At 40.9% G+C, this 17,514-nt stretch overlaps 1 protein-coding gene across 9 annotated transcripts in view; it reads left to right on the top strand.

Moving 5' to 3' along the window:
* Positions 1 to 17,514, top strand: part of mef2aa (myocyte enhancer factor 2aa) — a 62,059-nt gene that overhangs the window by 24,426 nt on the left and 20,119 nt on the right. For all 9 annotated transcript variants that reach the window (XM_030053107.1, XM_030053105.1, XM_030053103.1 and 6 more), the window contains one exon: positions 511 to 714. In XM_030053107.1, coding sequence (XP_029908967.1) covers positions 511 to 714 — 204 coding nt within the window. The remainder of the gene's footprint in view (positions 1 to 510; positions 715 to 17,514) is intronic.

Here is a 17,514-nt window from a genome sequence, read left to right as displayed (position 1 = left end):
CCTCTAACCCTGACCTCTGGCCTGATAACTGGACATTTTAGACATGCACTATGTTACTGCAATAACAATTGATAAGGTAGAACTTATATGGTCATCTGTCATCTTGGTTATAGGAAAATTGTTCCATCGTGTGTAATGAAAGAACAATTTTACTTTTTTGTTATATTATGTAAACTCCAGATGAGAGTATGTGTTTCTTAAAATATGTAGTTGCATGCCTTACCTAAATGGTTTAAATTGTTTTTAGTCATAAATTAACAGTTGTTGGAAAATACATTGTTCCAGACATATTTGTGTGTATTTTGCATTTTTTTAATCTTTATAGATGCACAATATAGATATGGAGTTAAAAAAAAAAAGAGTAAAAAAACTTAACTGCTTTTTGCTACACATACAAACGATAGGATAGAAATACTAATTAATATCTTTGTCGATGTATTTATTCATTAATCTTTTAATGTAAGTTTTTCCCTCTGTAATTAGTGGTTTTGTCTTCTGTGTTTCCCTCAGGTTACCTTCACAAAGAGGAAGTTTGGCCTGATGAAAAAGGCCTACGAGCTGAGCGTACTATGTGACTGTGAGATAGCCCTCATCATTTTCAACAGCTCTAACAAACTGTTCCAGTACGCCAGCACAGACATGGACAAAGTGTTACTGAAATATACAGAGTACAACGAGCCCCATGAGAGCAGAACCAACTCTGACATTGTAGAGGTGAGTGAGCGTTGCTTTCTTACTTTATCAGGGGGAAAAACTTCCTCATTCTTTACATCATAATTATCCTCGCTGCAAATTATTACACAAGCACAAGCTCAGGTTGTTATTTAGGCTAAATGAGTAACCATAATGTTTTTATTATTTTGATATTGGCCTTAGACCACCAGTGAGAACATATCATAACAACTAATAGGCGTAAACCCTTGTTATGTGTGACATGGGTAATGTTTTAGATGTATCAAAGTGAGGAACAAGTAACAGTTTCCCTCTAGTCACTATTCAGATAGGGCACAGGAGGTCTGCATTGCCTGATAAGTTCAGCTGCCTGTGGGCCAATCAACGGCCATGGAGAACCTATCTCTGCACAGGCCTGCACACAGTAGTGTCTGACCACCAAGTCCACACTGTTTCCCTTAGATATTGTACCTGCATGGCTTAGTCCTCTCGCAGCCACTTTGTGCCACTGCTCATGACAGACAGTTAGCTTGGCTGTTACTCTAGTAGTTTGCAGTGAACATGCTTGAAATATTCCTTTCACATGTTATGAAAACTCCATAAGCACTTGGTCTCACTGGCAGCTAATGTCTCCATGCATGCCCAGACACTATCGGAAGATAGTCACATAATCCACCTTTTTATGCCAGCCTCCAAAATTGCCAGCCAAAAGCATCAATGAAAAGTAAATGGGGATGATGGGTGATACATCCTGATCCAAATGTCTTTCAGTTACGCAATTGTGGTTTCTCAACTTATTCAAGATCTGCTTTCAGAGGCTTGTGTCTTCATTCTGTCTAGATGAAAAGCAAACATATTTATGCCTCAATGAGAAATTCATGATCCTGCTAATAAAAGTTTGTTATTAGTTTTTTATAGCCAATATTTAATGTAGACATAGGCTGACTGATGTTTAGTCTGAGGTGATTTTATTAGACAATGCAGACTGTTCCCAGATTTCTGCACTGCTGCGTCATTATACTGTAGTGTTTTTACAAGCAACTGTCCACTGAAACATACCTTGTTATTCCTACTACTCAATAAAGAGACATTAATGGCTTCAGATGGGTGAGATTTAAAAAATTCAATAATCTTAGATTTGGAAAAGTCTTTCACTTGGAGGAACAAGTAAAATTACATGCAGCATAAAGGAGTCAGCTGTGGCCCGTTATCTTTTATTCATGCTGCTGCTGCTTGTGAATTACCTGCTTGGCAGAGCTGCAAAAGAGTGCTCTGGCATCCTGTAGACCCATGCAGTCAGTCCTCCATCAGGGGCCCTCCGAGCAGAGCTGGGGCTCACCTGCATAAAAAATACATGGATACATTCTTTACTTACGTAACAGCGACCACAAATTTGTTTTTGTCGTGACTTGGGAAGTCTTCTTATTTTAACCAGGACTGGACTGCAGATACATCTTACCATAGTCAAATGATTATGGGCTATTTACTGCTCATCAGCTGGATCATTCCCATGGCCTATAGTACCCTGTATACCTGTAGTCTGCTGATGTGTTTGTGATCAAATATAGCGTAATTGATATTTTCACGGTACGTAATGACTGCATGAGGAGCACTAGTGGTCCTTTGCCACACAAATTGGTGGACAAACTGGTAGTGATCTGTTCATTTCCCACTTAGCCCCTCTGGCTACTCTCAAGGAGGCTGCCCCGCTGCACGAAAGGCGAGAACAATGTAGCGTTGTCCCTGCTCACTCGGCCAGCATCTGTGCAGATATGCGCAAATCCCCCTCGGCCTGCTGGCTCTGTGGTCAGGGTTCAGAAGTGAAGAAGCAGAGCAGAAGTAACCAACCTAGTACACTTCACAACATTACCACACAACCCCAGTATCCACTTGGCTAGAGCACAAGAGCAAATGTTAGCGGTACAGTAGTGGAAAAAGCTCAGGACCTGTGGGTTTATCTGGTTAAGAGTTTTAGCAAAATCCTGATGCCAGGTTATTGTATAAAGATTATTATGTAGAGAAAATTGCCATTTCTTTTACTGAATTAGAGGCACGGACCTTAATTTGAATAGCCAAGATCAAATTTGTCTATCTATGCATGTCATGTTTGTAGCTGTAAGGAAAAAAATAACAACAAATTATGTTTTGTGGCTCTTTCCATGTTTTGCTGACTGCCTCTGTCAGTGAGCACTGTGTTTCATCAATACAGGATGACATTGTTCTCTGCAGCTAGAGATCCGTGTACACTACATGCATAAGGCCATGCGTTTGTTATGAGTGGATGGGATGCTGCCCCTCCCCCCTCATTTATCTGGTGAAATGGGCCTCACATGAGGACACTTACACTGGACACTTATCTAAATTTTTAAATTGCATTAAACCAGTATTTGCCATGCAAACAATCATGTGCTCATTTGCTTGGTTTGGAACGCCAGTGAATCTTTTCCCAATTTTCATTGGGCAGCATACGCTCTCATTCCGTGTGAGAAACCAAATCAAAGGTCACATTCCTGCTCAGTAGTACCATCTGTAGATAAAGGGTGGGCTGTGTAGTGCGGGAGAACAGTCTCCATGTTTTCCACAGATGGATGCATGCCTGGGCCACAGTTTGATAACCCAGTGGAGGGCTATGGACTTTGTCTCCAACTTGGCTCACAGTCCAAAGCAGAGCAGTAGGCTCAGATTTTTACTTCTAGGTGTGTGAGTGTGTGTGTATGTGTGTGTATGTGTGTGTGTGTACATTCCTACCAGTGTAGGGTGGTCTTTAACTTACCGGAGCTCTGGCGACAGGTGAACTGTTGCATGAAGTCGCTCTTTGTCAATTGTGTTCACTCATGCATGTCTGCAATCAAATATCCCCCATTTAAAAAGTGACTAAACAACTTTAAAGCCCTATTACCTGGGGAACCTCCCATGTCTGTGTTACATGTGGCACATTCACACAGGATAGGCAAAGTTTGTATTTTACCCTAGTTTACTGACATTATCCCCCTGGATATCATTGAAAATGTCAAGGCACTGCGAAACATCAGCAACAACAGCACTAAAGGTGTTTGTACTGAGCCTTTTGAAAGCTAGAAAAACCTTCCTTACCACATGCTGCCATGCGCGTCATCCATCTCATCAACTTTTGAGATTTCGCTCTTCTGATGGATCTGAGTGTGATCTTTCTGCGAATGGGTCTCCATGCCGTGTAGTGTGATGACACTCCTGAATTTGCAACTGAAATGCTGTCAAAACTTTCATTTATAATTTCCACTGCAGCCTCTATAGTTCTTGAGCAGGAAAGAGGCAGGAAAAGGTGCAGAGAAAACAAAAAAGCTTGCAAACAATAAATAAATAAAATATGGCCCAAATAACAGATTCAGACTGTGATTTATATATCAGATGACCTCTTTTTGCCGAAAAATGGTACGTAATTTGTGCTGGAGTTTTTACTTTACAAATTACGGAAATGGCTGCTTTGCACGGGATTAAGATCACAGGTGACCTCTACGATTATTACAAATTACTAGAGGCCCATTTTTTTTTTTTTTAATTCATTCACTGATTCATTCATGCATTCACTTTTACTGGTGCTTCATCTCTCCATTGCTGTCCTGTCTCCCCACAATTCAAGGCAGGCTTTCTCCAATGAAGAGTCTTGTAATATCATTCCCACCAACATAATTTTTTAACTGCAAATCAGTGTGGTATTTAATGTGTTGCTGCTATTTTGAACAAAATAACATATTAGTGAGTAAATGTTTTACAGTGTAGTTTCTATTGTGTTTTCATACTGAATTCTATTTGTACCACAAATGAAAATGCTGCCGTTAGTCATTAGATTAATCTAATAATGTTTACTCTTCCTCTGCCCTACGCTAGTGGAGGTAATAAGATTTTGCTCAAGCTTCTCTGTAACCTCTCACCATTATCCTGTGCACAGAAAGATCACTGTCTCCAGAAGATACCTTCAAATCAGATAGTAACTTCACAGGCATTATTTGGCGTCTATCTGTCCTCTCTTTGAGCAATTCAATACAATTAAGGTATATAGTAAGGCCAGGATTAAGCAGGGTTGCATGCACAAGGAATACAGTAGACGTGAAGTCAACACTTTAAAATAATCTTATAAAATAGGGGTTGTGAATATAAGGCTTAAACTCAATTTGAGAATGTGGTTTTAGTCAAATACAAAGGGCCTTGCGACTGCAAATAACTGGACTTGCAGCGGATGCAAAGAATTGACTTTTCACTGCTCTTTTGAGTCTCCATTTAGGAGGTAAACACCCCGAAGCATTCATAGGGAAATTCTGCTTATCTTCTCTGCACTCTGGGGGGTGGCCATTGTTGATCTGATCTGAGGAACACAAATAATTTCTCTTTGCATTTCCATAAACAGTCGGCTTCTTGGCCATTCCTTCACTTAGAGGACATCAGCATGAAGTTACCATTTCCATTTGGTTTTATTTCATTATTTATTATTATCAGCTATTGTTACGATTACCGATTATATTAATAATTCAATAAGATATGTAAATGTTGACCATTACCGAATGTCAGGCCCTGTTTACTTTTCTTCAGAGCTTTTCATCTGAATCCTACCTTTTCTCCCATTGATTTTGTGCAGCTGGAATTTGCCATTGCCCTATGCAAGCTTTAACAAAAGCCATTTGCACAATTCTCACATCTGGCAATAACATCAGTCGTCTTCTCCCTTATTATTTATCTCGCAATACTTAACTTTTAAGTGCTAGAGATGAGACTATAACTGGAGAAGGTGTGTTTCAAAAGTATTTGCAATAATCTACCAAGAAAATCAAATCATCAATTTTATAAACCATTTATGAAGAGAATTCCATAAGAGATGTTGGATGTGAATGGAACCGAGGAATTTCAGACAGGGGATGTTTATGTTGTCAGTCAAAGGATGAGCAGTGATTAAGACTCATTTCTATCTTAATTAATGCAAATTGGCACATCTGCTATGGTGGGCTAGCTGTCCAGACTCTTCAATTAGCATGATTGATCAATTATCCTCCTCCTGGTGGCTCTCTGGAAATGGAGGCTGTGGAAGAGGGAGACCGAGAGATAATTAAATAAATAAATAAATATCAATAAAGGATTGTCTAAGAACCTTCACTAAACCCATCACAATACAGATTCCTCATTTGATTAGACTTAAACAATGATGGATTTTGGTGTGGCTTTTACTTTAATGTATATTTCTTAAAAATAAGATGCGGCATCTAATAGGAATTATTGCTATTTTATCTTTGAACATGCTTTTATGTTTTGAACAAATAATTTTGCATCCCTGTAAGCATTTATCAGCTGTAGCCTGGTCAGGAATCCTAAGGTGACAGTGGCTCAGCTAAACTCTGAGTAATAGTTGTATCACCTCACATAAGTGGCTCCTAAATGTTAATGGTTCTTTAAAAAGAAGCAGAAAGTTTTGTATGCTGTACTGTAATCCATTAGAATAAAAAATAATGAGCATGTATCTTTTTTATTGATTTTTGTTCCTGCATTTCATCATTTTTTGTGTAAATACAGAAGTGTTACACTACCAGTAGGGAAAAAAAATCCATTTGCATTGAAAATCTCGACTCTGATTCCCCATCAGCAAAATTTCTGATCCAATATTCCTCTGAGAAATGAGCTTGAACCATGCAAATATAGTTTGGGACTTCCTCACTATTCTTTTGAGGATTTTATGGTGCTCAGCATGTTTATGTTGGTTCTGTAATAGTAAACAATATCAAAGCACACTGGTGTGACTCTGTGCAGCGTATCAGAGGCAGATTGTCCTGAGTGTGGCGTATTTCTAGTAGTGGCATACAAAAAAAAAAAAAAAAAAAAATGACAGGACCGGTTAAATGAGGCTTGGCTGGCATGCAGGGAAACTGTCACTGCTCGCCCGTCTTTTTATGCAACTTGCCGACTGTATTAGCTCTTGAGACAATAATATATTTGCATATTTACAAGAATGATCTGCAGGGCGTCAGTCAGATAATAACCAGATAAAAATGCCAGAAAAACATCCATGCTCCAGTACACAGGGTCACAGAACTGGTGACACCCATGATGATACCTAAGTGTGTCAGAAGTGGTTTGGATGTTAGTGTGAGACAATGAAAACTAATTGTAGTGTGTTTCATACTGTAGTTAGATACTTGAGGGCCTGTGGTATGCTGATAAATGTTAACCTCATAGCTTGTGACATTACCTGAGGCTTATGCAATTTAGTATGCTCTACTGATGTCAGGGACTGGTCCAAAGGCTACTATTATTTTCCCACAGTAAGCTAAAAAAAATTGTACAATCCCATCTTAAGGTTAATGTCACATTGTGACTTCAGTGCGTGGAGAGGTATCTAGATTTTGCTCTGTTGGTGTTTGTTGTGGTTACAAAGTAGTCCCACTTTTTCATTATGAGATAACAAAGTATTTAACAAAGTATGCCATGTATTTGCATAAAGAGCATCCACATATACTGTATATACAAAACAAGCACACACACACACACACACACACACACATGCACACACACACACACACACACACACACACACACACACACACACACACACACACACATGCACACACAAACATGCACACTAAGTTAATATACAGAGCCAGTGCATTCATAAAACCCCTTCTCTCACCGGACCACAAAGTGTTCACTGATACAAATCCATGCATGTGGTTGACGATCTAAGTCTGTAATGCCCCCCCAAGTCTTGCACTGATAGTGATATAGCTCACTAACTCTCATTATACCAATGCTATGATATTTTATCCCCTGAGTTACATGAACATAAATCTGATTAACACATCTTGATGCACTGTGTACAAATTATAAAAACACCCTAAACACCCTAAATAAATTGAATAAATGCAGTCAACTAAATTCAAATAATCATGACATGTGGGTTAAATCAGTTTGAGAACAATGAAAATAAATCCAGTGCAAGCTTTAAAAACCTATGCATGCTCTATATGAAGTTGTGGCTACATGTTAATTTGCACAAATTATAAAATTAAAAAAAATAAATAATAAAAAATAAATAATGTGAGGCTACAAATTAACCAAATTGAAGGGAACATTATGCACAGTATCTTGTGCATATAAATGAGTCAAAATGAGGACAAAAGGTGTATTTTGCGTGTACACAGAAGCATCTTCTGCCTTCAATGTAGTAACCAGGTATTTCCTGTGGCCAGTCAAGTCCTTACTGTGAATTAAGTTTTGATATTTTTGTGTATGTCACTGCAAACTATAACTTGTATTTTTGCATATAACTATTCCGTTTTGAAATTAATACTGAGGTGTCAGCTATCTTAGTCATATAGACAAGTCTGCACAACAGAATATCGCTCACCGCTTCAGGCACATTACCAGGTTCCTCACTTCCTTTTCTCCCATGATGCTGTGCTTCCATCCTTATTGGTATTTGGCTATAGCTAACTCACAACAGCGATGATGAGAAATGCCTTTTAAGCTAAATCAAATGTCACTGCTATTGACATAGACTTATTGGGTTGATGTTGATTTTCCAGGGCATTCCAATATATGTGAAATATTCTGCCAGCCCATTTTTAATATTACAGACGGAAAACAAATATGTACTTCTGGCCTCCAGTGATTTATTGGAGTGATATTAATTTGTTTTTCTGTATTTTTTTTTTTTTTATCTTATACAGTAGATTACAGAGTTTTTACCTAAAGTGTGGGTGACTTTTTTTTTTTTTTTTTTTTTTTTTTTTTAGATCAGGCACTGTCCAGTTTTTGGCATGATGTTGATTTGATTTATACAGTGGAGGTGCATGTTAGTGGGATTGGATCTATATTCCTGAAATGAATGGATGCATTTATAGAGAGGGGGTCTACTGTATTATTGGTTTATGAGGAAGAAGCCTCTGCTTTAGCATCTACTCTGTGTTAATACATTATACAAAGCATGCCACAGTCAGTGAATATCACTGTTTATTCTGTCTCTGGAGTGGGTGGTGAAGTAACAGAACGGGCAGATATAAATTTACTGTACGTGTTTGTAAAACCTAATACTCACTATTCATTTTGGTGCTCATACAAACACAGCATGTTGTGCCGATCAGCAACTTCCTCTTTCCAGTGTGCGCAAAGTCTTTTGGCGCGCATTTCAGGACAGGTCAGGTCCAGAGTTTACTTATGTTCCCCCTCTGTAGTCAAAACAAAGGCACTGTATTTCTACAGCACCACAGTCTATTTTCAGAATAGTGCAGTAGGACAAGATAAAAATAAATGAGGACTTACAAATGTGTATGGTGAAAACAGAAAGAGGAGGGCTATCTTTGTCAGCCACAGTAATACATAGGAGCCGTGTCCTTTCCTCTGCTGATTGTTGCATACATTTATGTGGCTTCAACTGCTAGAATCCGCGTGATAAGGCGCTGTTAGTACTATTTTCAGAGACAGAGAGAGGACAGGTCATGGCAATCACTGTTAGTTTCTTGGTTGTTTTGAAAATACATTCAACAGTCCGTTTCACTACAGACATTCAGGCTTTTCCATGAATGAATAAGTGGGTTTTGCTCCCAGGGACCTGCTGCTTTTTATACATACATGATGTGGGAATGATATAATGATCTTTCATGTGTCTCTTTATGAGGTTAAAAATGACATTGTGCAAATTCTCTTGGTCATTTTTGAGGAAATGATAAGCAAATTATTGTTTTCCTCTCTGCATATAGTATTAGTTTCTACCTTAACACTTACATGTCCTCTGTAGCTCTAAATGATCCAGCTGTTACACTGTCCAAGCAGCATAGTGTGAGTTGTCTGAAAAGTCTTCTCTTGCCACAGTGAGTGAAGCAGCACTAATGGTATTGTTGCTAGCAACATGCTGGGTTTCAAAGTGCCCCTCTTTATAGGACAAGGACTCCTTTTCCTCTGGGCTTTTAGTGAAAAAGGGTCACCAGTCCTCTTTTGGAGTTTTTCTGAGAGAAGTGAAAGCAATGGAGGTGAAAATTTTAAGTATTCTGCAGAATATTGTCATCTCTGTCCACTGTTCGGAAACAACTTAGTAGCTGTTGGTTGGTTGCTAAGGAAATACATATAATTTTCCAACTGAAAATTTAATTTGATAATTGAAAATAAAGAGCCCATTATCTGAAATTACTTGAAGTGAATTCTATATGGTTGAACGGCGAGTCTGTCTATATGTAATTTTGTGCTATAGGGATATACTGTACAGTAGTTATCCTGGGAATTGCTGAATGGCTGAGCCCCATTATCAAGTGCTGGTCCTCTGTGTGTTTTACATCCATGCTCCCATTGTTTTATTATGTCTCTGCACTCCTGTGTGTGATGCTTGTTACCAGGTTACTGCTAAGAGATTTTTGTTTTTGGCACATGTCGTGCCTCATTGACGTCAGAGCTCTTTTTCCATCCTCTCAACTATGATGTGCATTTCTCATTTCAAATCTAGGTTCTCTTAGAGAGCATAGAATGAAAGGAGGCACAACACCACAAAGACCACCAGCCATGGTGCCTTCCTCTAGTTTCCAGTGACGCTAATCAGACATACTCTAATTTCAAATGCTTGTGCATGCGCCCACAGTCCTGAACAAAACACTGCAGTTTATTCACCGAGGAAGTGAGAAACAAGACAAACAGTTCATTTTTTTTAACCAGGCAACAAATATCTCTGTGTTTTAAGTTCTGTCCATTTTTCTACTTCCTTATGTTAAGTGTGTCACGTGTCTCATGTAGAGTATTAACTGATCTCTGAAAGAGTGGTTAGATTGTAATTAAATAGGTTGCAGCATATGCTTCCAATACAGATGTTTCAGAGGATACTGCATTTTAACTGGTTGATTATGGGTGAAGAGTTCTCCTTTAACCAAGTGCAAAACCTAGTAAATAGATCTTAACGTTTCTGTAGATAAGACAATTCACCTGATCTGCAATCAGCAGAGGGACACTACCTTTTGTATACCCCTCACATATAAACTGGGAATACAATAGTATGCTCTGACCTGTGTTGTAAATTATTCACACCTTGTTGCAGGGCTGCTTGATTATGGGAAAAAATCATTATCATCGATTATTTTGGTCATATAGAAGTCACGACAAATTCAACATTGCTCATTGGCTTGAAACATCAAGCATTTGGTCAACTTGTGCAACAGCTTGAATCTACATGAACTATAAATATAAACACAGCCACAGCCTGGCAGAGAGTGAATTTAGGCATTTAAGGAGGGGCGAAAGTGCACCGCTGCAAAGGAAAGAGGTGTGCTGTTTTTACAACACAAGACAAAACTAGAGTATCATTGTGAGACAGAATGCGGCACAATAATCGGTTTATCTCGACTATCTGGTTTTCAGGCAAAATCGTGATTGAGAATAACTTTTGATTAATCGCCCTACCTCATCAGAGTGTCTCACAGACTGTCTTTTTAGATCTCCATCAATAGGCATTTTTTCATTTTATGTTTAGCATGGCACACAACATCACTCTGCACACTTGTCATGGAGTGACAGGTCAAGCACTCAACTTTCTCACCAGCAGGAACAGAGTTTAAGCCAGCTCTCAACCCAAGTTCTTCCAGGTCCTGAGAAATCTCGCCCAGGACCCGTCGTGTGCAGGTATTTCAGTCAATCCAGAGTGGAGGCAGAGAGGGCTTTTTTCTGTGAAATAGCTTCTGTGTGACATTAAGATGTCTGACACATCAGTTTTCTTTAATGATTACAACCGAAGAATAACAGATTAAGCTGAAGCTTTGAGATGTTTGCCCCATGTTTTGTTCCCGATTTGTTTTTTCTTTTTCTTTCTTTGCACTCTTGACTAGTTGATGCTGGAATTCTTTTGATGTTAACTTTGACGTAGTCTAAAACATAATTATTGTACTTGGTATGCTCTTCAAATAAAATGCTTTATTGTAAAGCATGTACAGTATAATCTCATAAAGTGTTATCTAACATACATTTTTTACATACTGGCGAGAATGATCCTGTATACATTAGGTATACATTACACTGTTATGTATGACTTTTCATCTGAGTCCCAAGCAGACACCTGTCATGCAATGCGTGCCACCTAAAATGGCTCAGACATTGAGCTGGCCTAATTTGGTTGATCTAGTTAAATTACAGAAGAGCTGTAGTCAGAATGCATCACCATGCTGTTTCTGTGGTGAAACGCAGATATCATTGCGGCCTGCTTGGGCAGTAGAACAATGATACAAGCTACGTTAATGTTCATGAGTCCAGCTCCTGTGTTCTTTAATGACCTTGTGGGCAGAATGACTGAAATGAGACCTTGCATTCATGCACAGTGGTTTCTGTGTGTTAGCTTGTGCAACAATCAGTTTGCCCTTGTGCCCCCCTCCTCCCAGTGTGAGTGCTGTGTGGCCAGCCCCTCCTGCCCAGGGGCGAGGACAGAGCAAAACCTGCTGGGATGAGGGGTTTGGGGGTTAGCTGGCACCGCGCCACCCTCCCCTGGCTGCCTGGTCTGACTGGGGGCAAAAAGGGAGGCTGCTGTGTCTCAGATTGATGAGGACAGGTCTGTGGTCTGGGTATAGAGTGTTGCAGAACAGACGTCCTGCTGGCACATCCTGCCCTCTCTGCCGCACGCCCCCCAGCCCTCCGTACTCGCCTTATCGGAACTCCTAATTGTCCTTATGAATATTTTAGAGGCGAGCAGGAATGGGAGTTGAGGGTTGGGGGTATGGTTTCAAGGGCCCTGACAGCTAATGATCCACTCAATGACCAGAGACAGAGAGGCAGAGAGACAGAGAGTAAAAGGGTGACAAAGCTAGTTTATTTTCAATAATCTTTGTTTATAATAGTAATGCCTTTTTTTGGTTGGATTGTAATTTTTCTTCATCAGTTGTATTCATTTGCCACCATTACTTCCTGTGAAGTGGGAACAGAGCCTGTGTTCCCATTCTTCTCAGTCTGTAGATAATGATGACATTGGTATGCCTTTATCCTCAATTTGTACTTTAATTCCCTCTTGTCTATACTGAAAATATGCAGTCCACTGATTGAGACTGTTCTCTTTGACTGTGGCAGCTAATAGCTTTGTCACATCAGTCATTCACCACAGTCTCAGAGCAGCTGGCTCTCTAAGGGAAGGGGATGCTTACTGCGCTGCAGTTGCCTCTTTCTTGATAAAATGGATGGGCTATATTTAAGTGACAATCATGTTAGTCAGCCACAGGTAATCACCTGCTTTACAGTATACTGGGCTGAAGTAAGATAACAGCTTTTTTCCTGTTATGCACTTCCATAGAAATTTGAAGAGCATGCTTTAATGTGGATTACCGAGCCACTTCTTGTCTGACTTTGAGTTCTCAGTTTATTGTGGTCTGTCCATTGTCATCGTAATGTCAGGAGGGATTGGATCTCACTATATTGTATATTGTTTTTCTAACAGCTGCACTAAGACAATATCAAAATAAAATGCAGACGGTTCAGCCGAGGGCCTGCCCCCTGCCACTGCTTTTCCTGTCGACTGAGTAACTAGACAATGGAGCGAGCCAAAGGAAGGACATGAATCCAGCCTCATATCCTGATATCAGTCCACTCACTGATGTGTAATGGTCAGGCGATTAAACAAGATCTGTCTGGGAATTACGGAGGTTTCCTTATCTAATGTTGCTTTACTCCCGACTCAGCACAGTATGTGAGGGGAGACCGAGATAGGCAGTGGCAGCCTTGCTACAGTACATTAACCCAGTGCTGGGCCATGGCACACAGTGCCCAAAGAACAACCAACAGAGGCTTTTATTCCCCTCAAGTGAAAACTGCAGCACCATGGGGGAAAGGGAACATGGTGGTAGTGAAAGACTTGTCTCTTAAGATGTTATATAAGAGCAGAAATATTCCTTAGCAGATAAAAGCCTTCCTATCAGCCGCCTTCCCATGCTGATTTCCTAGTGCGTTCACACTCAAAGAGGCCCTTTGATAAGCACATTAGATGGAACGGCCTGGACACAATGGTGATGTCATGAGGATTAACACGCTACCTTGCTTAGTGTGGCAGCGGGCACAAGGGCTGATTCACAGCACTGCAGGGCGAGAGAGGCTGGGACACCCAGTTGAAATGAGGTGAGGAAAGGCCTCTGCACAACAACCAGTTAAAATATAGCTTCTAAGAATATTACTTAAGATTGTATGAAGCATAGCATTCATCAGCATTCATGATCTACTCCAGTTTTACACATTTTGATAATTTCTTGTTATGTTGCTGCTCCACCACTGACTTGCAGTTGAAGGGCTTGTAATCAGAGCTGTGGTGTACTAGTCATAGGTCAGGTGGCACTCTACCAATAGTGAAAGCTAAGTATAGCCTTTTGCTGTGATTCAGGCACAATGGAAGACACTATGGAAACAGCCTCTTCATGCCTTCCTTTCAGCCATCTCCCCCACAATTTTTAAGTTCAGCTTTTATACCTAACCACTATCTGTATCCTTTCACCCTGCGTTCTATTCACATACAGTACTGTACAGTACATGAATAAGTTAAACACAGAAAGCTCTCTTGACACAAGAGAGGGAGGACATCAGAGCGAAATGGTGTTCCAAGACATACACAGGAGAGTAAATTGCTTGAGCCCATTTCAGTGAAAGTACTTCTCAAGGAGTAGGTGATGTAGGTGGCTTATGCAATGGTTTCAGCTCTATTTTTAATTCATGGAATAGTGTTTGCTTCAATTTTTCAATGAAAAAAAGTAGTGTGTATAATGCAAAATTGTTCAGTTAAGGTCCACCGATGACCTTACTCGAGGTAAGTGAAATAATGAACTTTCAAAAATATTTCAAAGTATCCATGTCCTGCTTGGAACGTTTACCATATGTTTTAATTCATGCAGTTGTCCAGAAAGTACTTACTGTGCAAAATAATGTTAGAATAGAAATAGCTTTGATATTATGTCAAGGTGGTATGCCTGAAAGACTTGGACTGTATTTTATCCTTCTGTGCTGAACATATAGTGCAAAACTGGAGTGGCAATTACTGTGCTGCTTGTTCCCCATAGTTACAGCTAGGCTAACAGTCGGGGCTCAGGTGGAGACGACAGATAGATGTTTTCTTCAGCACAAGGAGGCTTCAAACCCTCCCACAATGGAAAATGTTTTTTTGGGATAAGTCGAAGTACCACACAAGCAGACAGACAGACAAGCACACACCAACATGCACACACATGCTCTCACACATGCACAAATGTACACGCACACACACCCACACACATACACATGCACACACACGCACAATAGTGCCCTGCTGGTTTGACGTCAGGCACTCAGAGTCTCATTTTTATTGTAGAGCCAAATTTCTATCAATACAGGTTTGGACTGCTGTGAGAAAATAGCAGCTGGCCTTGTTCCCACTCATCTTTGTGAGCCTCTCAGGGCCTTGTGAACAGATTACACAAGTTCCCTTGTCTGTACTCTTTGCAGCTCCCGTTACAAACACAGCCCATATCTCTCATCATAAATGCTACTGAAAATTTCAGCCTCTACTGCATTCACATCCATCCAACTTTACTTTCCGAATTGTAAACCACACAGCTTGATCTAACCCTTGAAAAGCATTTTGAACCCCCCTTTTATCGAGCTATTCATAAAGCAAAAAAAAAGACGGTATCTGTTTTTGGGAGGGGTGTCAATTCTCAAGCAGGTTGTCCTTTTTCTAGGTCAGAACACTACAGTGTTTGGAGCAGTCAACAGCATTGATATGAAAGAGCAAAGTTGGACTTGGGTTGGGTGGCCTTCAGGGCTCCATGTGGTCCCTTCTACGGCCATGTCTATGCGCGGCTGCCTCTGATTGGCCAGCGTGGCGAGCCAGGTCCTGACAGGTGTTTGGGAGAGGGACACCTGTTTGGCCATGTGCTGATTTAGTGATCCATTTACTGGGAGCTGTGAGCAGCGTCTGCGGGACACCCAAAACATGCCAAGTCATTTAAGAAAGAATTACAGCCATGCTTTCCCAGATAGTCCGTCTCTTACATGCATTATAGAAGCACCACATAGAGTGAGTCAGGCGCTGCAAACCAGTGTGCACCAAATGTCGTGTGTACTGCGTATGACTTAAGAGCAGCTTGCATTATGGCTCAATAGTTTCAGCGCCTTTCCAGTTTTCCAAGAAAAATATTAACATAGTAGTACATGTTGTATGCCTTGGTGCTGATTTGAGTGCTGCTTGTCCTCGTCTGGCGTAATCTGGTTCCAGCTCACCCACTGCACTGCTGCAACCCCTTCCTAAGTGGCCTGGGCCTGTGGGTGCGGCATGCTGAAGACTGGCCAGGCTTGTTGTGAAAGTAGTGCAGCCCTACCCATCTCACACAGTCGTGCCCAACAAGCCCGACCAAGTTATTCCCATAATGAGCAGGTTGGGACTTAAATTTGCAGGTTCAAATCAGATCTTTGGCTCGCTGGTTGAGAAAGTGCAAAGTTTCCCCCCAGTAAACACAGGCCTTTCAGGACACTAACTAAAGAGGGTTAGTTCAGTAAACAGGAAATGAACTAGGAAGGCGTTTTCTTAGAATGAGAAGAATGCCACTGCTCTGTACCACACCAAACAGCAATGCATCTGTGGTACTGGGCCTACCATTCATTATCCAGAAGACTTCTCTCTCTCTCCCCCGGGTATCACAGACAGTTGTGTCTGTCGAGATGTGGGTGCTTTTCAGAGCTCCCTTATTTCTGTCTCAGCTGTGCACAGCCGTCAGCCGTCATGTTTCCGTCAATACGATGTACATCAACATCCTTCTTGTGCCATGGTAATGTACAAATCTGATTCACGAATGGTATGCAGGGGTGGACTCAGCAGCGAGGGATTTTGCGTTGGAAAGACAAGATGATTCTAAGTAACATTCTCACAAAGCCGTGATGCAGGTTTTAGAAAATGTGAGTTACATTGAGGTTGTGGTGAGCAGCGCTGGGTTAGCCACATTGTCTGCACAGACCTAACCATAGTGTCAGATCAGTCAGAGGATGCAGCAGCTGCAGTACCCCACCTCCTAAGCACACACACACACACACACACACACACACACACACATGCACACACTCACATGCACATACCCTACACCAAGCGCAGACATGCACGCATGCACAAATACACACGCACATGTGCACACACAATCCTCCACATTATAGGGTGATGAAGACAAGAGACAGAGAGTGAGGTCTCATTAGTGTGTGTAGGCTCCTCTCCTCTGGCTCAGACGGTGACCCCTACATCCACAGGAGTCAGTGACCTTCCTGTAGACATAAGGCCTCAGAGGCAGCCCACAGACAGGGCAGGGCGCTGCTGTGGACCTGCAGCAGCCTGATAGAGAAACCTAGAGAGCCTCACATAAATCATGTTTTGATGTACACTGCCTCGATATCACAAGCTGTCACATGCTGTCAGCAAGTCTTGTTAACACTGCTATTCAGAGCTCTAATGAGGAGCAGAGAACAGCCTCTATGAGAGTTGGCAAAGAAGCACAAAATTGCGTTTATTTGTTTAGTTGCACTGTACTGCATGATATATATATTTTTTCTAGAGTTAGAATAGGGTCTGTGTAACACCACAACACACTACGCTGTGTGCTTATGTGCTCTTTGCTCTTACAATAATTGCTCCATTTCATGCTCAAATAACCATCTTTGACCACATTTGATAATCCATTTTATTTCCTACATGAATTAACTTTGATAAGATGCCGAGAGTGACAACCATACTGAATTAAGGAGCGGGACATACTAAAGTGCTCTACTGTGGGATCTTCTTATGCTGGGGTGTCTTCCAGCTGGGTGGCTTATGATAACTGAAATATAATGAAAAATGCAAACACGCAGTTGCAGCAAGAGAGGGAAGGA

The sequence above is a fragment of the Myripristis murdjan genome, chromosome 6 (genome assembly GCF_902150065.1).
Source record: "Myripristis murdjan chromosome 6, fMyrMur1.1, whole genome shotgun sequence".
Taxonomy (NCBI): Eukaryota; Metazoa; Chordata; class Actinopteri; order Holocentriformes; family Holocentridae; genus Myripristis; species Myripristis murdjan.
Note: the sequence above shows the minus strand (reverse complement) of the source record. Positions and strands in the feature narration are given on the sequence as shown.